This window comes from Medicago truncatula, chromosome 3 (genome assembly GCF_003473485.1).
Source record: "Medicago truncatula cultivar Jemalong A17 chromosome 3, MtrunA17r5.0-ANR, whole genome shotgun sequence".
NCBI lineage: Eukaryota > Viridiplantae > Streptophyta > Magnoliopsida > Fabales > Fabaceae > Medicago > Medicago truncatula.
This window is the reverse complement of record NC_053044.1, coordinates 14,140,604-14,165,903: the sequence shown is the minus strand read 5'-3', so window position 1 is coordinate 14,165,903 and position 25,300 is coordinate 14,140,604. Positions and strand designations below refer to the sequence as shown.

The window sequence follows — 25,300 nt, the reverse complement described above, 5'->3', positions numbered from 1 at the left end:
TAACTGTTTTGTGCTCAATGTGGATGGTAGCTGCTTGGGAACTCCTATTCGAGCTGGTTTTGGTGGAATCATCCGGATTTCTGTAGGTTTATTCATCACATGTTTCTCCGGTTATCTTGCAACAACTTCTGACATTTTGTTAGCCGAGCTTGCAGCAATCCACCGTGGTCTTCTTCTGGCCATAAATTCAGGTATTGACGAAATGGTTTGTTACTCGGATTCCATGCTCTCCATTAAACTCCTTAATGAGCATGCCTCCATCTATCACGCCTATGCTGTATTAATTCAAGATATCAAGGATCTCTTATCCACAAGGAATTCATCCATCCTCCATTGGCTCAGAGAAGGGAACCAATGTGCTGATTTTCTAGCTAAGCTCGGTGCCACATCGAATGAAGAGTTTTCTATTCATGATACTTCTCCAAACGACCTTCTCCCGTTGATAAAGAACGACGCCATGGGAGTTATCTTCCCTAGAGCTCAAGGCTTTTTCATTTTCCTGTTGTCTTTTCCTTCTTTCTCTTTTTTAGCTTTGTAATAAAATAAAATAAAATTGTCGAGATTACTTTTTCAAATTTTATGGGATGACGGAAATGTTAACAAATATCTTTGCAACCCTAGTTGGATTAAAGAAATGTTAACAAATATCTATACAACGACATTAGTAAAGAGACAAATATAATACAAATATGTAGAAATTTATGTAATCAAACTTAAAAAAAAATGCTTTTTTAATACAAAATTTAATTTATTTTGTTTCCTCGAGTAATACATCAAAGGTTATTACTTGTTAGCATCAAAGGTACGGTTTCGTTTGCGTTTGGGCTGTTATGTCCTTTTTGGATTTTCCGTTTCCCTTTCTCTCACCTTTCCTCTCTTCACCATCCATTTAATTCCCTTCCGTTACACATTTTTCCCTAAAATAAAAATAAAACAAAAAACCAATATCCATTTTTTGTTTTGTTTTAAACTTCTCAAACCCCTCCCCTGAAATTTCTCCCCTTAAATCTTCCTTCACCCCTTTTTTTCTTTATTATTAAAAATCATCAAAAAGAAAGAGAGAATAAAAAAAAACTCTTGTATTGTTGTTTGTGTTTTTGGGTTTGTGCTGAGAAAGAGAAAGAGAAAGAGAAAAATGGCGACGAGTATAGGGATAATGGATAGCGCATATTTTGTCGGTAGAAATGAGATTCTGAGTTGGATCAATAAACGTCTTCAACTTAATCTCTCTCGCATTGAAGAGGTAATCAACATTGCTTTTCACACCTCCCCCTCATTTCTTTTGTTCAATGAGAAAATGTGCATGTTTTAATTGACGCAAAATCATGATGACATTGTGATTTTGTTGAAACTCTAAATGATTAATTATGTTTTATTGACTTCGTGGTGGAGGCTTGTGACCTCGGAGTCTGCTCCTCTCCAGGTCTCAGGTTCGAACCCTCTCGATGCTAACAATTCATGTTTTGGGCCGGTCCATAGAGGTATTTGCTCTAGTTTCAATTAAGCCCGCCCGCTATTGGAGGGCGGGATTGTTGCACTAGCTGGTCCTTGAGCTGGATACCGAGTTTCAAAGAAAAAAAGTTTTATTGTTGAAATGTTGATTGAATGTGAATCATTTGATCTGCATGTTGATTTTTGGGTGTTCACATTGTGGACATGTGAAGAAATTAATATTCAATGATACTGATTCAGGGTTTATGTGAAAAAAGCTTATATATGTTTCTGGCACTTGCATTATTTTTCAAGTTATTATTTTGAATTTTATTCAATCTGGTCTTTAAATTAATTAATCAAAGCAGTGTATGCATATGGCAGCTAAAAACGCGTTTTTACAACCCAACTAAGACAAATCCACGCTGTTTTAGTTCAGCTTAAGACGTAAAATCAATACATTCATATATGTACTTGTGACTGATTCAGGTACAATTTTTTGTTGAATCCAATACTTAGCATGCTTGTGACTATTCTCTCGAAATTGATTGTTGTGGAAGAAAGCCATCTCTTATTTCGGTAAAAATTGTCTTGGAAGTCATTATTTTTTCCGTTAGCGGTAGAAAGTATCTCGAATAAACACGTTTTTGAGACAATTTGGATAGTTAAGGATGTTAGATAACTATATTTCCAGCTGTTATTGTTAATGATATGCTAAAGTTTGAGCATCGACACAGAGTCACAGAGTGAAGCTACCATTGTTTTTGTATTAATTTGTAGGTTAATTTGTTTTCTAAAAGGGCACAATAATGATTTCAAAGCTTATCAGTTAATGAAAGTATATACTTGTTCTCACCATTTTTATGCCCTGTGTTCATTCATTGCTAGGCTGCATCTGGTGCTGTGCAATGCCAGATGTTGGACATGACGTATCCAGGGGTTGTGCCGATGCACAAGGTAGCAACACAACTTTGCTCTTACTTTCGTTTCTCCCTCTTCTGATATTTCATTTACGTTACAAATAATTTGGAAATTTGGTGTTCATTTTAGGTGAATTTTGATGCAAAGTCAGAGTATGATATGATTCAAAACTATAAAGTTCTACAGGATGTGTTCAACAAGCTGAAAATTGCAAAGGTATTTGTTTTTTCCCTCTAAATTTTAAGCAGGACACTTGGAGAGTTGATGTAAACATATGTAAACAATGATATCTTAGCATATATGAAATAGTATCTTTATCAGGATCTAGAAATGCTAATCATGGTTAATTTGTTAACTTGGTTCCATACATGCATTTGGGCTTATCTTATGACATATGCACTTATATTGATGTTTGGAAGAGCTTAAAAAATAGCCTATAATATTCCTAATAAGTTGTTTTGAGCTTATTTTCTTGTGCTCCCTAAGATAGCATATGGAAACAACTTGTACAAAGCATACGCAGAGTTTATCGCCGTAAACCATGTAATTGTAGAAGCATATGGAAACAGCTTTTACAGAGCTTATGAGTTTATCCCCATAAACTATTTGATTGTAGAAACAACTCATACATAAGCTTTTGTATGATGAATAAACGCTTAACCCATAAACTCTTCGATTATGGACAATTTATTGTATGATAAGTGTTTTAAGCGTTTACGGAATACACATTCATTTAAGTTGTTTATCCAAAGCCCCTTTGTTCATGTACATTTCAATATTTAAGGAGATTATTTATGTTTCCTTGCCCTTTTACTCTTCCCCAATTATATATCTTTATGTTTTTGTCACTGGTGGACTGCAGTTTTTTAGGGTTATTTCTATAGGCTTTCTTTGTGAGTTTGGAGGGTAAGGGAGGGGAGGGCTTTGGAAAAAAAGGAAGGAGCAAGTGGAAGAAATAGATGACTTTGAGAGAAAAGGGCTTTCGGGGGTTTATTTTTCTTCATAATACAAAATCCTCCTAATTTGAGGGAACTCCAAAATTGTATTGGAGGATGATTTTGGAGGGTTTATATGAACTCTTCAAATTCAATCTGTTACTTTTTTCCCCAAAATTCTCCTTTTTTTTCCCCTATATTTCCGACTGCCAAAACACTCCCCTCCCCTCCAAATTCCCAAACAGACCCTTAGGAAGGGTGGTTAACCCTGCGTAAAAGATTTGATGGATTACAAGGTTGTGGTGTGTTCTTGATTTGATGTTCAATACTAGATTCATTTTTATTTTTGGGACATGCTATCCTACCTTCATCAATTGCAAGTCTTTTATGCCAGGATGTGAAAATTCTTCTTGAATTAAAAGTAATTTATTTTCGGGTTATAACTTTACTTGAGAACAAAAACTTGTATATGAAAATGCTTTAGTACAACCTATAGTTGATGTTTGCATTTGTTGAGTACTTGAGCTAATTTGATTACCATGCGGCAGCATATTGAAGTCAACAGGCTTGTTAAGGGCCGACCTTTGGACAACTTGGAGTTCCTACAATGGCTGAAACGTTACTGTGATTCTGTTAATGGTGGCATTATGAATGAGTATGCTACTTGCTCTCTGTTCCTTCCTATCATTTAATCAACTTTGATTACTGTTGTTTTTTATAAGAAATTTTGTAAGAATACTTAATTAAATCATTGCTATTTTGATGTAATTGCTTGAACGATCTATATCCAATGCATATTTTCATTAATACTTGAATATGCAAATCTATGCCATGTATATTTGTTCTCATGTTATGCATATATTTGATATAACACCCTTTTTATTTTCCCTTTAGGAACTATAATCCCGTGGAGCGTAGGATTAAGGGTGGAAAGGATCGAAATGTTAAGAGTTTAAGGAGCTCAAAGTCACTTCAATCAAACACTACGAATAATACTGGTTCAGGCGAACTAAGTCCAAATAGAAACTCAGGTTGGCTTATTTCATTTTACTCTACTTATTCTCTCCCTTTACTTTTTTCTGTTTTTAATTAATGTACTTTTGAGTGTAGGACCTAAGATATCGAGGTCAAGTGGAGGATCGGATGGGACTAATTCGTCAGCAGAGATTCAGGCCTTGTCCAAGCAGGTACAACTTCAAAAATTAGGTTTGCTACTATTATCAAAATCGCATGAAAGATAAACCTCCTTTCAGCATTGAAGTCCAACTGAAAATATAGTACATAGCCAAAGAAGCCCATGGACATTGACAGAAAGTAATAAAATAGTTAGATGTATGTAATAGGTTGACATCAATGATATTCCTGATGGTAGCCTGCTGGCATATACATGCCTGTGTTTTCAATGTCTCAATCTCAATTTCCTACCAATCTATTAGTTCTTGTATATCTCAGTTTTAAGTTTTCACTTAATAATTTAATAAAAAAATTATTTACCTTTTTTTTGTTCATTGTTACTTTGCTTTTTGTTTCACAGGTTACTGACCTCAAAATCTCGGTGGATCTCTTGGAAAAAGAAAGAGACTTTTACTTTTCAAAACTACGGGATATAGAAATTCTATGCCAGACATCAGAACTGGAGAATGAACCTGTAAGAATTCCAGCAAAGGCTTGCAGTGTTGTTAATTTACTTTTACTTTTAAAAAATGAGAGGTTTCTTTCCTTGCCCGTGATCATGTCTACTTCTATGTGCTTCATCAAATACATAATATTTTACTTTCATATGCTTTAATTAATTACTTTCTTTTACCTAAATTCCCTAATACTTGCAATCATCTGGAGTGTTTGATTTGAAAAATATTTTGTTCTGGCAATGACATGTATATTCTTAGTTGCTTTATATCATTCACGAGTTAGGTTTACCCTTGAGTTGTAAATTATTATATTTCTTTAGTCAAGGAGAAATGACTCTCTGTATGGTTTGGAATACTACTAACCTGTGTTTTCTATCTCTACATCCAACAATTTGGTGTTTCTCTTTAAATATGATGTAGATTGTAATCCCCTGCGTTTCTTGAAATTGTATATGCTTGCTTTGGTCCGATCCAGCTTGATAATGTGTGAAGAATCCATGCATGTGTTGATAATCCAATAGGTTCAATCATGTAGTTGATCATATATTAATTTAGAACATATGGGGCTGTTATGTATTACTCTTAGAAGTGTTGTTTAAAATAAATTGAATAAATCAATTCATGTGTAACATGTTACTTTTTGCAGATATCGGTAGCAATTAAGAAGATTTTGTATGCTGCTGATGCAAAAGAGTCAGCATTAGAGGAAGCTCAGGCTTACATTAATCAAACATTGGATGATGTTGAAGATCAACCAGAAACTGACGCATGATTTCTCATTCCTGACTGGTATTCATAAGAGATTTTCCAGTGTCTTTGTTAAACAAGCGTAGTGCCATCTGCGATGAGAGAGACTGGAAATCGTTCCCATCCAATGGCCAGAAAGTGTCATTTAATTACATAGATTTAACTGTTTTTCTACTTGTAAGCTTGGATGGATAATCAATGGATATATTTGAAGAACTTTTTTCTTGAACATTGCTTTTGAAAATAGCTAATTGTATTTTAGATGTATCAGTCTGTCTTTGTTGTTTCAAATCAAAAGTTACTTTCAAATAATTACGTCCTGTTTGGTTAGATAGGGATGAAAATAGACTAGTCTGAACTAGATATTACAAGGCTTAAGCCTGACCTTATAAGCTTATGTTGTGAATTCCGGTAAAAATCACACCAATGAAAAACAAAGATGTGTAGAGCAAAGGAAGTGGTAATCAATGTGTAAAGTGTCTCCAAGCAACAACAATAAAACAGACCTAGATCTAAGTGTAGAGCAACATCACAAGCATAACCAAAGCACAAAGATAAGCAATGAAAGAAAAGAACAAACACATCTAGATTGTTGACCCAGTTCAGTCCAATATGACCTAATCTGGGGGAGAGAGCGGCTCTCCAATCCACCATGATGAAAGTGTTACAAAGAGTTACAAGAAATTAGCTTAAAAGCTTACACAAGAGCAAGACCTAATTTCTACCCATTTTGTGTCTCCCACTCCCACAATATGAATTCTAAGAGAAAAACACAAAAGGAAGTTTTTGATCCTTCCAATGGTGAAATCTCACTACCCAAAGTGTTTACAATGTTTCCCAACCCAAGAGATCCTCACTACAAAGACACTCAACCCTAAAGTTACCTCCTTTGTAATCCAAGTTTCTCTCACTTCAAGCTATCCTTCAAAATCTGCACAAGAACACTTATATAGCAGTCTTCAGTTGTCAAAATCGTGTCACGTTTTCCCAAAATCGTGCATGATTGAGCACCCTGCAAACCATGCTCCCTGCCTGGAAATCGTGACACGTTGATGAAATCGTGTCACGATTTCTCTATTCTTCCAAACCACAAAATTTGAAGCCAATATACAACATTCTCCACCTTGATCTATTAATTTATTTTAAAAGTTTTGATTGTTTAACTTTAAAACAAAGTCGCCTTAACTTTAAAACAAGTCAATTTGTCTCTTAACTTGTGAAAATACACTATCATATCTATCTATTGAGAGATCAAGTCGCATTAACTTATATAAGTTAAAAGGACCAAGTTGGGTTAAGAGAACAAATTGACATATTTTAAAGTTAAACGATTAAACTTTAACTTTGAAAATAAACTAAGGGATTAAATTGATTGATTTTAATAATTAATATCAAAGTGATACTTAAGCCCAAATTAAGGCCAAAATATATAAACTGGTCAAACTCTTAATTAATTGCTTTGGTCTCTTAACTTTAAAATCAACATATACAAACTAATTAAGACAAAAAATATTAAAATAGGTTAAGGGACCAAAACATTAAAATAGCTATAATTATAAATGTGGAATTAATTATTAAAATAGCTATTAATAAGTGAAGGGACAAAAATATAATATAACAACAAAAATGAAACTAATTAATCATTAATAGATTAAGGGACCAAAATATTTTTTTAATAGCTATTATAATACCAAACTAATTATAAAAATATACAACCATTTGTGCCTTAACTTATTTTAAAATCAACTATACAAACTAATTAAGACCAATTTTATTTATTTTTTAAATAGCTATTAACTTATTTCATTTTATTAACAATCAACATATACAAACTAGCCAAACTCCTAATTTTTTTTTACTCATTATATAATACGTAATATAAAAAATAATTTGAAATAAAAATATAAAAATAAATGAAAAAATAAAATTATCTATAAAATCATACTTTTAATTTAGTCAATTTTTTTTTAATATTTCAACTCAGTGGTAAAGAGTTTGACCTCTTAATTATTATTATTTATTTTTAAACTAAAAGGAGGAGGAGCAAAGTGGCACTACCTCAAAATATTATATATAAAAGCCAAAGAGAACAAACAAAAGAAAAGGAGGGGGACAAAGACTTAAACCTCCTAGGCATTAGACACCCTAAAGTTGGGCATCCCTAGCCTATCATGAACAAACATACAACTAATATAATTAGACATATATCCAAACATACAACTAATTAGACCTAAACCTTTTGAAGCCAATTTGTCTGCACACCTATTTCCTTTCCAGGAGATATGAGTTACAAGTTTGACCTCTTAACTTGAAGGAACAATGAATCGCAAATAATTATAAAATACCATATTAATTAATAATAATTTTCTTTGGCAGTAAAAAAAAAAATAAAAATCTCTTCCACAATTTTTTTAATATACATCTTGAATTGATAGTTTTTTTAAGCAAAGGAAAAAGTAAATTGATAAAAGCATACGTTAAAAAACAAAAAATAATCAAGGACATAAACCTCACACAATAAAGCCACAGAAAAATGCACGCCAGTCCTAACCGATAATAGATACATATAAATTAACACAATCAAATGAACCCTAACATACAATACATACATATAAACCAACCTAACTCTATCCTAACAAATAACATCCATCACGAGCACAATCCAATGAACCCATATACGGGCTTAAAACCAAAATGTAAAAAAAGATGATGTGTGGACATTTGCGAGCACCAACCAGAGAGGTCTAAAGGTTGACAAATGAACTTACCGTCAATACAACAATTTGGCTACTTACCATCAACCTCCTGCAACCAACGACAACAAGCAATAAAGACTCATTCGAACGAAATAATTCATCGTCAACCATATCAAATGACAAAGATATCACAAACGGTCAAAAAGTAATATAATCTACGTATTATTTAAATTTGAGAAGAGGAATTAATTATTAATTAATAATTATAACATCAATTGTCATTTTTATAACTCTTTTAAATGAGATTGAAATTGGATTGCACTTGGATGACACTAACTTTTTTGTGACATTGATGACATTGTTTCTATCTCTCTCTTAATCAATAATTTCACTCCTATAAATAAATTATTTTAGGGTCTTGTTAATGAGTGCCCTAGGTACCCTTTAAGCATTCCTAATGAAGAAATTATTCTTAAAAAAAAATAAAAACTTTAATTTCCAATATAATAAATGCACAAACTTTCATAAAATATTACCACTTTTGGTACTTAAAGAGTGCCTCGTTAACATTTTTATTTTAATCATTCATCAATAATTCTCATTCATCTAAAATGCACTAATGCCCAAATCTGATTTGGACCATATCCATTGCGGTTATAAAGTAAAGTTCTTATCAATGAGTTGTGTTTTCATGGATTATACAAAAAATGTATAATGTAAAGGAGTAATTTTTTTTATTAATAATTAAATGAACGAGAAACATGATTACTATTGAAAAAAAATGATATAATAAAAACATATTTTGAACACAGTTTACACTTTATTATATTGTATGGTCAACAACTTTTTAACCTCGTCAAAAGGATTAATGTTTATCATGATAAAATATGAAGAAAAAACATGTAGAATTTATTATTTATTTGTAATTTTAATTAAAAAAAATTAGAAAATAAGAAAGGTCAATGTCCAATTTCACCTATAAAATACCTAGTGTTGTGGAAAACAAACTCACATCACCTTTGAGTTCTTTCTTTCACAAGATTCTTTGAAAGAAGAAATCAATTCGGGGTTGAAAAAATGTGTTCTTTAGGCACAACAAAGAATGTTCCTCATGTTGTGTGTGTCCCATATCCAGCACAAGGTCACATAAACCCAATGCTGAACATAGCAAAACTTCTTCATTTCAAAGGTGGTTTTCATGTCACCTTTGTTAACACAGAATACAATCACAAACGTCATCTCAAAGCTAGAGGTCCTGATTCTCTCAACGGTCTACCAACTTTTCGCTTCGAAACAATCCCTGATGGTCTTCCGGAGTCCAATGTCGATTCGACACAAGATATTCCTTCCTTGTGTGAATCCACAAGAAAAACTTGTTTACCTCATTTTAAGAATCTTCTTTCAAAACTCAACGATGCTTTAGACACTCCTCCAGTAACTTGCATTGTTTCTGATGGTGTTATGAGCTTTACTTTGGATGCTGCTCAAGAACTTAACATCCCACAAGTCCTTTTTTGGACAACTAGTGCATGTGGTTTCATGTGCTATGCACAATATCGCCAACTTATGGAAAAGGGCTTAACACCACTCAAAGGTAAATTATTTTTGTTTGGATAGATGAATTGTCTCATTTTCTGTTCCTACAATATTTTGTCTCATTTCTTAGCCTCTACATAAAAAAATTCATTGACTTTTGTCAAAAAAATAAAAAAATATCTTTGATTCTAGTGCCCATACATTAAATGGACCCAAAATTTATTTCATTGCGATCAAGTTGCATCACTTAATGGACCATCATGTACACTCTTCGATCATTATTATAAGCAAAAATCAACATTTTAGATTCTTTCATTAAATGATGTATGTGATCTATAATAAAGATCATATACATCATTAATTGAATAAATTTAAAATGTAAATTTTTGTTTTATAATAGTGATCGGAGGGTGTACAATTTGAAGGCATTGGATTTGTTTAGTGTTCACCACATTCTTGCATTTGATTTAGGAAATTTGGAATCTTTTTTATTTCTTATTTGACCAAATGAATATTTTTTTTTTATCTTAAAAACACTAAATCACAATATTTAATAAATATCATTTATTGAGTCAAAAAGAAAAGTTGTTTCAATTATAAATACTCCATAAATAAATTATAGTATAAACATCTATTAATAAATAAGAAATACTGTTTCGTTAAAAATGTTAATATGGGAAGTGCCACATGGACTTTTGTTACTATATGTTGAGACTTGAAATCGTGTTAACAAAAGTATTTTAGAAATTAAAGTTGAAGAATTTTTATATAAAAGCTAAAATTTAAAGTTTGAAATTTTATAAGAACTTCCTTCAAAAAAAAAATTATAAGAACTAAAATTATTAGAGGCAAAGGGTGCTTACATATAGAAACGGAGGGAGTATTTAACCATTTTACATAGTTGATCAGACTATAATCCTTAATGCTAGCTGAATCATTTTAATGTGATAAAAAACGTTGAAATGATATACATCCTCGATCACACTAATTTGTGGTGTTGGTTGTAGGGACGTTAAACTTCAAATAATGATTTTGTTGTCTCGTAAGTACAATTTTTATGGTAAAGGATACAACAACATTTGATATGTTAGAGCACGGGTTCGAAGGCGTAATTCTTTCTCCACTTGATGCGTGTAAGTATTGTGCTAGGATCTTCGAAACAAAACAAAAACACAACGATCTTGCTTTTCAAGTGTAATTGCTGAGTTTGTAAAATAAAATTTAGATCAAGTTTGTTAATGTCAAATTAGTCATCAAATTAATGGTCAAAATCATGAGTTGATCAAATTGGATGGTCACAATCAATTTAACACCTCATTTTTTAAAACTAATAAGCTAAAACAATCACCAACACTTCAAATATTTTCATGGGGTGCATCTTTTAAACAAGGGTTAATAGTGTTTTTCACCCCTATAATATATGCCATTTCCGGTTTTTACCCCTATAAAATTTTCGATTTGATTTTCACCAACTAATTATGAAGTAATTTTTGTGTTACATGCAGACTGGAGTGACATGACAAATGGGTATCTAGAGACTCCAATAGATTGGGTGCCAGGCATAAAAGAAATTCGATTGAAAGATCTTCCAAGCTTCATAAGAACCACAGACCCAAATGATCCAATGATTGAGTTCATGTCAAGAGAGTGCCAAAGAGCTCAAAAAGCATCTGCTATAATTTTGAACACATTTGATGCTTTAGAGCATGATGTTTTGGAAGCATTCTCTTCAATTTTTCCTCCTATCTATTCCATTGGCCCCTTAAATTTACTCTTGAAAGATGTGACCAATGAAGAATTGAACTCAATAGGGTCCAACCTTTGGAAAGAAGATTCAAAGTGTTTGAAATGGCTAAACAACAAAGAACCAAACACTGTTGTTTATGTCAATTTTGGTAGCGTCACTGTTATGACAAAAGAACAAATGATTGAGTTTGCTTGGGGGTTAAGTAACAGTAAAAAACCGTTTTTGTGGGTCATAAGGCCGGATCTTGTAGCCGGTGAAAATGCTGTTCTACCTCTAGAGTTTTTGGAAGAGACGAAAGATAGAGGATTGTTGTCAAGTTGGTGTCTACAAGGGGAAGTGTTGGCTCATTCCGCTATAGGAGGATTCTTGACACATAGTGGTTGGAATTCGACGTTGGAGAGTGTGTGTGCCGGTGTTCCAATGATATGTTGGCCGTTCTTTGCGGAGCAACAAACTAATTGTAGGTTTTGTTGTAATGAGTGGGAGATTGGTTTGGAGATTGAAGATGCTAAGAGGGACAAAATTGAGAGCCTTGTGAAGGAGTTGTTGGATGGTGAAAAGGGTAAAGAGATGAAAGCAAAAGCTTTGCAATGGAAGAAATTGGCACACAATGCTGCTTCTGGTCCACATGGATCATCCTTTATGAATCTGGAGAACCTCTTTCGTGATGTACTTTTGTGAGAAAGGTTCAAATTTTTCATAGTTTGTGCTTTTTCAGATTAAATAAAAAAATAAAAACTTTTGAAATAAAGTTAAAGTTGTTTGGTAAAAACTTTGGTGATGTTTTCTTGTGAGAAAAGTCCAAATTTTTAGTGCTTGTGGTTTTTCTGCTTATTAATATTGAATAATAAGTATACTTTTTTTTGAAGAAGAATAATAAGTATATACTATTACGAGGTTCTCGATGAATTTAACTTTGATAAATTAATTTTAATTTATTTATTAGCAAATTATTTTTCTTGAAATTGTTTATGCTAAAAAAAATTGATTTTAGCACAATTGGCGGTGTTTGATACGGTAGACATATTTAGATATTTATGTCGGGAAACAAATTTTAGATCAAATTTAGACAATGAAATATGACTTTGAACACTTTTCGTATGTGTTTACTTTGACGGAGGAAATTCCACGTTTAGCTAAAATCACCGTGGCAATCCAAGTTTATAGTGAAACTAGAAATATTAACTTCTTGAAATTATTGTAGATTTGATTTGGTTTCCAAACGGACACTAAATGATCATTTCTCACCATTATTAATAATTTGATTTGGTGGCCAAGTAAGTTAATTAGTTGCCTTTTAAGAGAGAGTTCTTTGTTTGTGTTGCCATAAGTTGTGGATGCCTTTGTGTTTTGCCTCCTTAATGTATGAATTGTGTATAAGTGGCTGCTGAGCATGGAGGAGCCACTATGTGCATGCAAGTCTACCTAGAAATTTAGTATTTATTTTTATGCTTATAATCTTTGTTTGAAGGTCATGGGTCGAAGCTAAGAAGAGATCTAAATTTCTAAAATGCATCTCCTTAGTAAATCTACTTGATTAAAATATCACACATCTTAGTAAATCTTAAATATAAAGCAATAACAACATTGACCTAGAGATTCTTATGATTTTTTTACATGAAGAAAACAAATAAATAAATAAATAAATACGTGATCAGATGCGATTTCTCTCCTAAGGTTACGAGTTGCTGCCTCCCTTATGAGTGTGTTATCGTGTGATTGTAAATTCATGTTCGCCCATCACTCTTTCTTGAGTTATTCCATGCGCGACCTTTATTCCATTGTTTCATAAAACTTTGATACCTTTGTGTTATTACCGCGGTTTTAAAGACCTTGAGTGATTGCTGGTTTCATATTTGCTACAAATACCATTGGAAGTTAAGTTAGATGATAACAAGGTCTTACTTATGTTTTGGAAAGTAAGCAAGACAACCACTGGTTTTGCTTGGATTCTCCGTTTTAGGAATATGGTTTTTCTTCTTTCAGGGGATTAGTGTTATTAGTTAGAATGTTGCGGATTGGGTAACCCAAGTGTAGTTCCTAATCTTAAATATCTCGCTTGGTACTACAATATGTATATCCTTTTCTTAAGTGAGATATTTGTTCACTGGAATAAAATTAAGGAATTTCGCTACATTTTTGGTTTGGATTCTTGTTTTTGTGTTGATCGTTTTGGCAGAGGTGGTGGTTTAGATCTTTATTGGGACTCTTTTATTAAACGTCAGATTGTAGATTATTCAAACGATCATATTACTTTTGATATATTAGATGATGGAAAAAGGTATTTAAAGGCTGACAAGTTATTATGGTTATCCTAATGGGGTAGGAGACATGCTGCTTGGGACTTCCTTCGGTGGTTGTCCCAATCGTCCACTCACCCTTGGTACATTTTTGATGATTTCAACGACATCATGGATGAAAGTGAGAAATATGATAGGACAATCCATTCTAACCGGTTGATTAATGGTTTTTGTTTGGCGGTTAAGAATTATGGATTATCTGACGTCCCTATTAAGGATTAATAGTTGTACCGTACTTGTGGTGCTGGTTTAACGCCATACAAACCCCTTTGTAATTTATACACCTTCAGCCTATCATCCATTTTTTCACATAACCTTGTGGTTGATCAACAAAAATTTCCTCATTCAACTCCCCCGCACAATAATGTCCTTTTTACGTCTAGCTGAAGCACACTTCTTTTAATTGTAACACCACAATAGATATTCAACCTAACAAAGTCAATGTTATGTGTTATTATAGATGAGTTTTTCTATCATGTGCAAATTTGCATATGTTAAGAAGTTTTAAATACTAACTTTACATTGGAACTTATACATTTTGTATTAAATATATAGTTTTTTAATAAATAATTATTAGTTTTCAATAAAAACTTACTACTTTTAGTTGATTTAACATGTGCAATGTTGCATATGTTAGACAAATCCATTATAGATTTAACAAATAGAATAATCAACTACTTAGAGAGATTCACAAGGGAGATACTCATAAACATTTATGTATAATGAATTAAATTGATGTAGCTTATTTATAGAGTAATTTCGAGTAACCAAATTAGGGTTTGATCCAACTTATTTTTTTACTTAAAACTACTTTAACATGTTGCTAAAAAAAATTACTTTAAGGTTAGATATAAAAACTTTATAATTGAAGCTAAAGTTGTTGGCAAAGTTTTTTTATTATTTACTTTTTTATATTTTTTTATATTACAAGCTCCTTAAAACACGCAAAACTACTTTGTAGAATAATTTTGTAAAGAATTTAATTTAAAATCAACACAAAATGACAAATGATGAGTGATGATTAATAATTTTTCTTATTATATATTGTATGTCTACAATCACATTAATGCAAAATTATTTTTTAAAATACTTCCATCCACCTTTATTAAAAAAAAAAAACTTTCATTTATCTAAATAAGTAAATTAAGTCGTTAAATATTTAACAAAAAATGTCAAATTAAACGAACTGTCATTTCCATTACAAAGATTTTTTCATCAAAAAAAAGCCTTTTACTATTTTGATTTTAGAATATAAATTTATATTTTTACAAAATAATCAATCATGTGAAATTCACTAATCTCTTTTTACCAATACAAGCACACCATTTTTATAAAAAAAGTTAATGATTACTTAAAATAAAAATGAGTTAATGATACTATCCATTCGTGTAACTATGTATATATGAGAGGTTTCGATAATGCTAAAAAATAATTGATTTAGCCAATGATGAAATTCGATGTTATTAACTTTCTTCAAATTTACTTTTTGTTCTATTTTATTCTATAAATTTAAGGTCCTTATTTTTTTAGACCTTTTTATAAAGAGTATTTGACCCAAGTTCTTCTTTCAAGTGAAGAAAGAAATGTTAAAAATATCTAAAAGTTCTAGTTCAACTGGCAAAATGCCGAAATTGTTAGGCCGGATGCCATGGTCGGGGTTTGAACCTCAATACCTTCATTTATGTGTGTGGGTTTTATAATGACTTTGCCATTTCGTCTATCTATAAAAAAAAAAAAATGTTAAAAATAACATTGGGTTTAACTCCCTAATTAACCAACCTAGTAAGTAGTAACTATAGTTTATTTTACCTATAAAAACAAAATGAAAATTCAAAATCCAAATTATTTCTTCGAGTTTTAACGTTCTCCTCTCTCTCTCTTCATTTTCCATTTCACATTCAGAAATTTTCTTTCTTCTGTGAATTTCAACAAACTTTTTCTTCGGTTTTGATTCCGATTCTTGTTTTTGATGAAAACGAATTAAAGTTTTGCGTCACGACGTCGTTTCCGGAAGGTTGAAGTCGGAGAAGAACGAAGTGACGCCGTCATGAGCACGTGTAATCGGTGGCGGTGGAGAAGGAGTATGCGCTGTCACGGACGAAGGAAGGAGCGTTTTTTTTTTGCCGGAGAGTTTTTTCGTGGTGGTGGTGTAAGCGGCGTGGTTCAGAGACGAAGCCGGTGGTGCCAGCGAGAACCGTATGAAGTCCCTGGCGTTTCACGGAATTCTACCGGAAATTGGTACGATTTATTGTTTTTTACTTTGATTTTGATTAATGTGATTTTGATTTTGAAATTAGTTTTGAAATTGTTTTTGACTTTGATTTTGATTAATGATGATTAATGTTAATTTTGATTTTGATAGTGTGTCGTTTTAGTTTTTGACTTATGTATTATCTATTTCTATAGCAGCCACATGGTCAAGACCCACGAGTTAGGGTTTTGTATTACGTCGTCGTTTTAGGATGGTCGAAGTCGGAGAAGAAAGATGTGACATCCGTGAGACGCGTATGAAGTCCTTGGCATTTCACGGAATTCTACTGGAAATCAAGTATGTTTCTTTGATTTTTGTTTTTGACTTTGATTTAGTGTGTTATGGTTAATTCAAACCAGGGTATTTTAATGTATTGCTATAACATATAACATGACTGTATTTGGTAGTAATTCTCTCAAAGAGACTTAGGCCTTGTTTCCATAAATAGCTTATTTGCCGGAGTTTACGTTGCTCAAAATTATAAACTGCCTAACATTGCTGAGAGGGCTGATACCGTCTTGAAAATGGTCAAAGATGTCTATGAAAGATACCGCAATGATTAATGATTAGTAATCAGGTTCTTGTTGTAACTTTTTTGTCTGTTTTTAATCATAGATACTACTTACTTTAGGATCAATCAAATATCTTCATTTCAAAACATACCGTCTTGTTATTGTTGTTTTACATGTACGCCGATTATAATGGTATGTCTTACATTGTGCAAACATGATGAATGGTCAACACTACTAATGTTAAAAAACATAGGACACCGTCACCACTACATTTATATTAATTTGTTTAGGTAACGGGGATCTACATTCTAAGTTCTAATAGAATATTAGGCTTTTTGGGATGTGATCTCTTAATGTATATTAGCTGTATAGTTGTCGCTTTTCATTTACTTAGACGGGACAATCATTGAAAGTAGGGGCTGATTAAAGAATAACTCGGTAATGAATTATGGAAAATGCGAGGTTATCATCCACAATGAGCAAATATGGATGGTTACATAGTATTTGTTTAGGGGATATGTGGGGGATAGGATGGGGGAGAGAGGAGATGAAAGGAATTATTTTAAATTTTGTTCTTTGGTTTATTGTTTTGGAGGGATAGGAATATGAAGGGATTGGAGGGGAGTTAACTTCATTCTCACTTAATTGAGACTCTCCTCCAATATTGGGAAGATTTGTAGGGTTCAGAAGATTAAGTAATTCTTATATAAAGTTTAATTAGATCATCCTAAATATCCTTATAATGTCAAGGAGAAATGTGTGCTGTGTCTGATCTTTCTTTCATTGTGGTTCTCTCTATCTATATGTCAATATCCATGGTGTAGTTAGTGAAGTTGCTTGCTGTCAATCAATGCTTGATTCACGTGCAGGGTAAATGGGAAAATGGTGTGTGTAAATTGAACAGAAAGAAAATAGAGATTAATGAGTTGGCATGCTTTGTGTATGTTTGGGTGAGTGTTTGGCAAATGTGTTTCAGAATAAACTTGATTTTGTAAAATTGCTTTGGTCTGTATTGAATTTGAACTGGTGTTATTTTTGTTATGTAGTCTAAATTTTGCAGCTTAATACAAAAGCTTTTAATCACTTCTGGCTAATATGTGATTTAGATGTTAGATTTGATCACTTTTTGCTAACAACAATTAAACATCTATACTTTACTAAAAGTTAAATTAGTGTTGTTACTTTTTTCCGTGACAGAAAATACACACTTTGTTGGTAGTTGAGTGCTATTGTCTAAATTTTTCTTATATGTTGGTAGTTGAGTGCCATGTCTAATTTTCTTATAAGTAATTCTTTCAGAGAGACTCAAGCCTTGTTTCCATAAATAGCTTATTTGCTGCTTATACCATATAATCAATTATGTATAATCTATTTCTATAGCAGCCAACTGGTCAAAGACACAGGAAGTACAAACTCCAGCATCCTTTATATCTAATCCTAACAAACATGCAAACCCTAATTGCATAACCGTAAACCTAAAAAATTGGAGCCAAAATTTGAAATTTGAAATTTGAATCCCACTTTAAAAAACCATAACAATTATTATACGCACTGCTCAATACAAACTTAAAAACATGTTCCTATGTTCACCCCCTTTCTCTCTCTCTCTCTAAACTCCAAAGTTCTTCTTTTGTTCTCTGCAACAGGTTTTTCTTTTTCTCGCTTTCTCTCTTCACCCATCTCTCTCTATCTCACGAATCAGAAATCAACCACAGCCTTCCCCATCTCACCATCTCCTTTATGTCGTTGAGTGACCATGAAATTTTGATTCGAAAGCGTCTAGGCCGGCGAATTCAGCAGTGAATTTTCTCCTCTGGCCTCCTCTCTAGGTCTCTCTGTCCCGTTGCCTCTTCCGCTTCCCGTTCATTCAACACCAACGCCATGCGCCAGTACGACGAACACTCTGATAAGTCCAATGTTGCCGATCGTCGTCACGCTTATTGCTCTTTCGCTTGCACTCGCCACGACGATTTCCTCTCAGGTGGTTGTTATCACTCTTTACTCACTTTCACTATTTCATTTAATTGTTTTGATTAACTAATACTAAATAAATACTGAATTGTTGTGTTTTTAGATGTTAACATGGTGGATCAATTAATGGACAATCCATTCCTTTCTGCTTCCCATGGAATTGGATCCGGTGGAGTTCGACGTGGTTGGGATGCGAAAGAGATAGAGGATTCTCTGCTTCTTCGTTTGGATATGCCTGGACTTGGTAAGGAAGATGTGAACATATCTGTTGAACAGAATACCCTTTATCTTTAGTTTTGCTTTTGGTTGTTTTGCTAGACATAATATTCCAAAGGTGGATGCTAAATTGATTTCTGAAACATGAAAATGAGTTCTTTCCTGGAATTTTGCTTTTATCTTCAATTCTGTTTTGGTTGTTTAACTCTGTGATTTAAATCTTAAAAGAACAACACATTTCAAATATTTCTCAAATGCCTTTTATTGTTAACTTGAATATTTTGATGATTTGCTGCTAATTTTTGATAGTCAAGTGAAATTAAAAGCACGACAAATACAAAACATCCCACATCATACCATTATTAAGCAAGTGGGTACTAGAGAATTCGGAGGAGTTGATGCCCTACGACACTGTGTACATATGATTGTTATAATAGGCATTCACTAATTTAAGTTTGGCTTTGATTTAACATAACTGTTTCAATTTTGATTTGGATTTGGTTTGTGAGGAGTTGAGTTAAATTGTGTTAATTGAAATGTTTTAGAATATATTTGCTTCATATTTTCAGGTTTCATGGTTGATGTTGGTTTTTATTTTTCATTAGTGTCATTATTTAATATAAATCAGGTAATGTGTGTTAGTATGAACAGAAATAACCAACGGTGATTTAAATTGTTTTTGGTGCCGATAATGCCATTGCTGCAGAATTTTATCTTGACAGGTTCATGTTGGTTTTGTAGCGATTGCAAATTTGTGTGAAAGCATATATATGTATGCAGGCTTTTCTTTATATAAGTTGAATCTTTCATCTGTAGCAGGCAATGTCTATTATGAAGATTCAAAACCAAAAAATGTTTGGTGCTGAGTTTTTGAGAGCTGTTTTTTGTGTGCCCCCTGTCCTGTGTGTTTTTTGCGAATTTGCTTCTGGTTTGTAAGGCAGCAGGTTTATTACTTACAAGGATGTCCAATTTTTGGTGTGCTTTATTCATTTAGGGGCTGAGAATGAGGAGACTGCCATTGGAGTTAACACAAACTTTAATTGTAATAACTACATCTTAAGTTGCAGCTACTTTCACTTAGGTTGAGCATTAAAGGTTGCTTACCTCAGGATTTTAAGTAGCTATTTGACTGCATTCTCTCTGAGCAAACAATGGCTACATGTCTCATATTTACATGGTTTTTGGCTATTGTTTAATAGAGATTCTATAAATTAACTAAAACTTGAAATTAACTTGAGAATTTTTTTGTTTCTTTCTTTGTTTGAATTGATTGAAATTGAAAAGTGATTATTGTTATTGATTTTCTTTGAATGGATCAAGGATTCCGTGGACGGATGAAGAGCACAAGTTGTTTTCGGTTGGATTGCAGAAAGTTGATAAAGGTGATTGGAGAGGAATCTCAAGGAACTATGTGAAAACAAGAACGCCTATGCAGGTTGCAAGTCATGCTCAGAAGTACTTTCTCTGCCGAAGTAATCTCAATCGCTGTCGCCGTAGATCCAGTCTCTTTGATATCACCACCGACAGGGTAATTTCTCCGGCAATCTCTTTATAGAAACAGTAAAAAACTTTTTGCTCAAATGTGTATTCAATTAGTTACTAATCAATAGAGTAGTATTATGATATTGCAAAACTGAGATTTAATTTTCTCTGTTATTTATTGGTTTTCTAATTTTGATTGAATCAAGTTTTTTTTGTGGAAATCCTTTGGTAGTTGTAAAGAAATCTAACAACTAGAATGGAGAGTTATATAAGATTATAAGGTTTATGTTTGTTCTCTATTTAGGGCTACTTTTTATTAGCAATTGTAAGAAATGTTAATGTTAGAACAAATCTGTTTCATTTGAAAAGTATGAGGATTTGATTTAAAAAATTAAGATTATGAAGACCAAAATCACACAATACTTAAGCTAAAGGACAAAAATACAATTAAGGCTTTCAGTTAATTGTGTGCTTTGTACATTCAGGTTTGTATGGTGCAACCAAAAGCAGAAATGGATCTCCAATTTCAGTCAACAAATATGAGCAATACTTAAGTGCAGTTGCATTTGCTGTTACTACTTTTGGAACGGTTGCTTTGATGAGTGGATTCTTCCTTAAACCTGTTGCTACACTTGATGATTATCTTGCTAACGTTCTGCCTCTATTTGGTGGTTTCTTATCTATTCTTGGAGTTTCTGAGGTAAGTTATATGTTCAGTTTTCCACCAAACATTAAATTTTTTCCTAGACTATAAAGCATTAAAACAGCTGAGGTTTGTCAAGTTTAAATTTTGTGTTTGTATTATCAACATTGTCTTCAATTGACAACTTGAGATCAGTTGAGACGGCTGGATTAACAAAGTGATCGACAAATGTTTTCGGAGTATCTAGAGAAGCAGATTGTGAGGACAAGTGACTCTCAACAATGACAACATTTACCAGACTGGAAAGAGGATTTTCTTCTTCTTCTTTGTTTGATGCAAACCTAGTGTTCCAGTACCGTCATGAACCTTGAGGTGAGAGATGTTCTTACAATTGAATGGCTTCAAATTTTCTGTGGCTTCTTCGCCGATGAAGGAAAGTTTGAATTCCTTGAAAATTTTGGTTAAGGCCATAGAATAAGGCAAGCCACTGTTTCCTGATGTATCCTTGAGTGCAGCTATCATATGCCTAATGATTAAATATGGAAGGTTGATTCTTTGTCCATGAGTTAAGTGATGAAAGATCATGAGATCATTGTCATGTACTCAATACCTATTGCGGCTGTGAGGCAACAGACCGTGAGTACAAAGATTATGCAGAATCTTGTACTCATTTTTTAAGGCTGTTACAGGAAAATCTTTAGCTGGTTTTACATTACCGAAAATTGTTTACCACAGAGTTTCGATCAACATTGACCTTGTCATACCATTTCTTACCATACAACTTTACACCTGAGTTTGGTATATTAAATACCTTTGCAAGAACATCAGTGGTGATAATGACTTGAGTTTGATTCATAAGACAGAGTATCACATCATGTCCTTTAAGGACCTTAGTAGATGAGTAGAATTTCTGAACAAGATTTGAATAGATTACCTCATCTATTTCACAGAACTCTTTCCAACCGATGCTAGTCATAACATTATCAAGCATTATTCTCCTAGATTTCATATCCTCAAAATGAAAGGATTTGCTTTCACAGAGAGGTCTTGACGAGATTTCAGGAGCTGGACTTGTTTGATATGGATTTAAGATTATCTTCTCTTTAATGTTGACAAGTTTTGAGATAATATCTTCCATCATCTTTTCTTTCTGAGCCTCCTTGCGATCATATGGTGAAAAAGCTGATGAGGATGTTTTGAGTCGTTTGGTAGGATTTTGAGCTTGCATGTTGGAATCTGGTTCATTATCAAGGTTATTGTATGAAGTTTTAGAGGGTTTTGAGCTTAGCCTGATGGATTTTCTAAGATCATTTGAGAAGGACCGTTTGGATTGATCATTTGGTTTAAAAAGTTCATCGAACGTTTCAGCTTTCACTAGTGCTGAAGTGGTGAAGCTTTTTGGTGGTGAACAAGAGTAAGGGCCAGTTTGTGAATCTGGAATGATGATTAAGGGAATGGTGAGTGTTTCATGAACGTAAGTGAAGGAAGTAGGAGGAGTAGGTGGTGGTGATTCTTGAGGAGAAGAGGTGGTGTTTGGATCAATGGCGTGAAGGAGTTGAGAGAAAGTTTGATTTTGTTTGTCCATTTTTGTGTTTTCTGCAAAATGGGATGAATAACAAATGGATGAGAGGTTCTTTTAATGAGGAAGAAAAAGTTTTGAATGGGACAAGAGTGATGGTTAGTGAGTTGATGATTTAACAAGTCCAGCTCCTGAAATCTTGTCAAGACCTCTCTGTGAAAGCAAATTCTTTGATTTTGAGGATATGAAAACTAGGAGAATCGTGCTTGATGATGTTATGACTAGCATCGGTTGGAAAGAGTTCTGTGAAATAGATGAGGTAATCTATCCAAATCTTGTTCAAAAATTCTACTCATCTACTAAGGTCCTTGAAGGACATGATGTGATACTCTGTCTTATGAATCAAACTTAAGTCATTATCACCACTGATTTTCTAGCAAAGGTATTCAATATACCAAACTTAGGTGTAAAGTTGTATAGTTAGAAATGGTATGAGAAGGTCAATGTTGATCGAAACTCTGTGGTAAACAAAATTTTCGGTAATGTAAAACCAGCTAAAGATTTTCCTGTAACAGCCTTTAAAAATGAGTACAAGCTTCTGCATAATCTATGTACTCACAGTCTGTTGCCTCGCATCCGCAATAGGTATCGAGTTTATAACAATGATCTCATGATCCTTCATCACTTAACTCATGGACAAAGATTCAACCTTCCATATTTAATCATTAGGCACATGATAGCTGCACTCAAGGATACATCAGGAAACGGTGGTTTGCCTTATTCTTTGGCCTTAACCAAAATTTTCAAGGAATTCAAACTTTCCTTCATCGGCGAAGAAGCCACAGAAAATTTGAAGCCATTCAATTGTACGAAAATCTCTCACCTCAAGGTTCAAGACGGTACTGGAACTCTAGGTTTGCATCAAATTCCACTACCTCAGGAAGCTTTTCTCAACAAAGAAGAAGAAAATCCTCTTTTCAGTCTGGTAAATGATGTTATTGTTGAGAGTCACCTGTCCTCACAATCTGCTTCTCTAGATACTCCGAAAACATTTGTCGATCACTTTGTTAATCCAGCCGTCTCAACTGATCTCAAGTTGTCAATTGAAGACAATGTTGAACCAATTGCCATTCCTACAGCTCCTCTGTTTAACTGCGAAAATTCTGCTCTGTTTGGTTCCTCTTGTTTGAACAGGTTCCTTAATTCTCCAAAGAATGACAATCCTCTTTTGAGTGATATTCCACCCATTCCTTCGCATTTCAGCTCTTTTGACAGCTTCAAATCAATTGGAACTTCTCCAAAAAATGATCCTCCAATCGAACCAGCATGCTTAAACATCACAAATGAAATGCTTTTCTCTGAAATTTTTTCTCTTCGATCCTTCATGTTCCAGTACTTTGGGCTGATGGCTCCTGCTCCTAGCAAGGATCCTGGTTCTTCATCTAATCCACCTCCTAATCAGCAGTAGTATGCTCTGTTTATAGTGTCTTGTGCTATCTTTTTGAGGATGACAAAAAGGGGGAGAAAGCAAATGTCTTGCGCGCACACTTTGCATGAAATGAATTTGAAAAATATGCCTTTTTTTTTTTTTTTTTTTTTTTTTTTTTTTTTTTTTGTAGATTATCAAGCACTTTGGTGTCCTGTTTTTTAGTATTTATGTGTCTTTCCTTTTCTAGTTAAGAATCTTAAAAAATGGACTTTTTGTACTTCAGCAAGTTATTGCTAAAAATGGAACTTCAATGCTATATGCAGTTCAGCCGTTTTTCATGATCAATGCAAGAATATATGTTCTTATCTATGTTAAATGAAAGCTACTTTGTTCTAAATACTATTTTGCCTCTTTAATCAACACAAGTATCTATATTAAGAAATGTATGACTATGTTTAAAAAGGTCTCAAATCATCCTCTTCAAATAATCTGTGAAAAAGAAAACTCATGTTTTTACCTGAGATGATAAATTAAGAGGCAGCCTAGTTTAAACAAGTCATCTTTGTTTCTTAAACCCTCAAAAGATATGCATCAAATTGAGGGCGAGCCTAATCAGAACACATCTATAAAATCAAATTCAAATATATTTTGTCATCGTCAAAAAGGGGGAGAATGTTGAGATAATATTCACAAATTCCTATTTTAAGTTTTAAAGATGAAAAATTATATTTAAATTATATTTTATAAATGAATTCTGATATTATTGTATTTAACATCTTTGTATGAGTATTTTTAGTTGCAGGAACTTAAGTTCAAAGGATTGATATAACTGGTTCCTAAAAATTATTTGAGCTTCTCATACAATGGACAAAACAAGAAATTAATGGATAAGAATGCATTGGATAAAATTGGACCAAACATGTCCAAGCTTATGGAACATGCTGGCACATACAAGATTATAAATTTGGATTTTTAATTGTCTCTAAAACCACTTCCAATCCAATCAAACATTGGCATGCAAGTACAAACAAATGGTTGCTTTTTAACTAAAATAGTTCAGACAAGGAAACAAGAAGGTTCCTAACAAAATGGATATTTATCAAGAATGAACCATGCAAAAAGCTACACGTGGAGCACACATGAAAATAATTGGCTGTAAAGCCTTAGCTTGGCACACGTGAGAAGAAGAAGGAAATATCTACCTTGAATGCATATGTGGGACCACAAGCAAATGGAATAAATGAAAAGCTACACGTGAGAACACAAGGGAAATGAGTTTACACATTCTTTATACCATTTAGATTCCTATGCCTCCACCACCTGGTACATTCAA

The 25,300-nt window shown here is 33.0% G+C and overlaps 4 protein-coding genes across 9 annotated transcripts; all 4 read left to right on the top strand.

Annotated features, from left to right (window-relative positions):
* The first annotated feature begins 810 nt into the window (after positions 1 to 810).
* Positions 811 to 5,935, top strand: LOC25479873 (microtubule-associated protein RP/EB family member 1B). Of its 2 annotated transcripts, none has more exons than XM_013587694.3 (8): positions 811 to 1,243; positions 2,320 to 2,388; positions 2,482 to 2,568; positions 3,836 to 3,942; positions 4,182 to 4,318; positions 4,398 to 4,474; positions 4,822 to 4,935; positions 5,565 to 5,935. In XM_013587694.3, the coding sequence occupies exons 1-8, from the start codon at positions 1,136 to 1,138 to the stop codon at positions 5,688 to 5,690; spliced, it is 825 nt and encodes a 274-aa protein (XP_013443148.1). In that variant the 5' UTR covers positions 811 to 1,135; the 3' UTR covers positions 5,691 to 5,935. The 2 variants fall into 2 exon arrangements, with proteins under 2 accessions (XP_013443148.1, XP_024630449.1); XM_024774681.2 differs by lacking the exon at positions 811 to 1,243 and adding an exon at positions 1,376 to 1,481.
* A 3,430-nt stretch (positions 5,936 to 9,365) lies between these two features.
* On the top strand, positions 9,366 to 12,553 carry LOC25479874 (7-deoxyloganetin glucosyltransferase). The gene is made up of 2 exons (XM_013587695.3): positions 9,366 to 9,955; positions 11,403 to 12,553. The coding sequence occupies exons 1-2, from the start codon at positions 9,439 to 9,441 to the stop codon at positions 12,323 to 12,325; spliced, it is 1,440 nt and encodes a 479-aa protein (XP_013443149.1). The 5' UTR covers positions 9,366 to 9,438; the 3' UTR covers positions 12,326 to 12,553.
* A 3,251-nt stretch (positions 12,554 to 15,804) lies between these two features.
* On the top strand, positions 15,805 to 24,336 carry LOC25479876 (heat shock 22 kDa protein, mitochondrial). 5 transcript variants are annotated; one of them, XM_039832297.1, is made up of 5 exons: positions 15,805 to 16,182; positions 16,351 to 16,492; positions 18,088 to 18,688; positions 18,782 to 18,922; positions 19,464 to 19,629. In XM_039832297.1, exons 3-5 carry the CDS (start codon positions 18,589 to 18,591, stop codon positions 19,559 to 19,561), a joined length of 339 nt encoding a protein of 112 aa, XP_039688231.1. In that variant the 5' UTR covers positions 15,805 to 16,182; positions 16,351 to 16,492; positions 18,088 to 18,588; the 3' UTR covers positions 19,562 to 19,629. The 5 variants fall into 5 exon arrangements, with proteins under 5 accessions (XP_039688231.1, XP_039688229.1, XP_039688227.1 ...); XM_039832295.1 differs by lacking the exons at positions 18,088 to 18,688; positions 18,782 to 18,922; positions 19,464 to 19,629 and adding exons at positions 20,215 to 20,422; positions 20,862 to 24,336 and having other exon boundaries at positions 16,354 to 16,492; XM_039832293.1 differs by lacking the exons at positions 18,088 to 18,688; positions 18,782 to 18,922; positions 19,464 to 19,629 and adding exons at positions 20,215 to 20,422; positions 20,862 to 24,336.
* Positions 20,046 to 21,232, top strand: LOC25479879 (uncharacterized). The gene is made up of 5 exons (XM_039831911.1): positions 20,046 to 20,071; positions 20,215 to 20,422; positions 20,681 to 20,744; positions 20,862 to 21,076; positions 21,215 to 21,232. The coding sequence occupies exons 1-5, from the start codon at positions 20,046 to 20,048 to the stop codon at positions 21,230 to 21,232; spliced, it is 531 nt and encodes a 176-aa protein (XP_039687845.1).
* Positions 24,337 to 25,300: the final 964 nt, after the last annotated feature.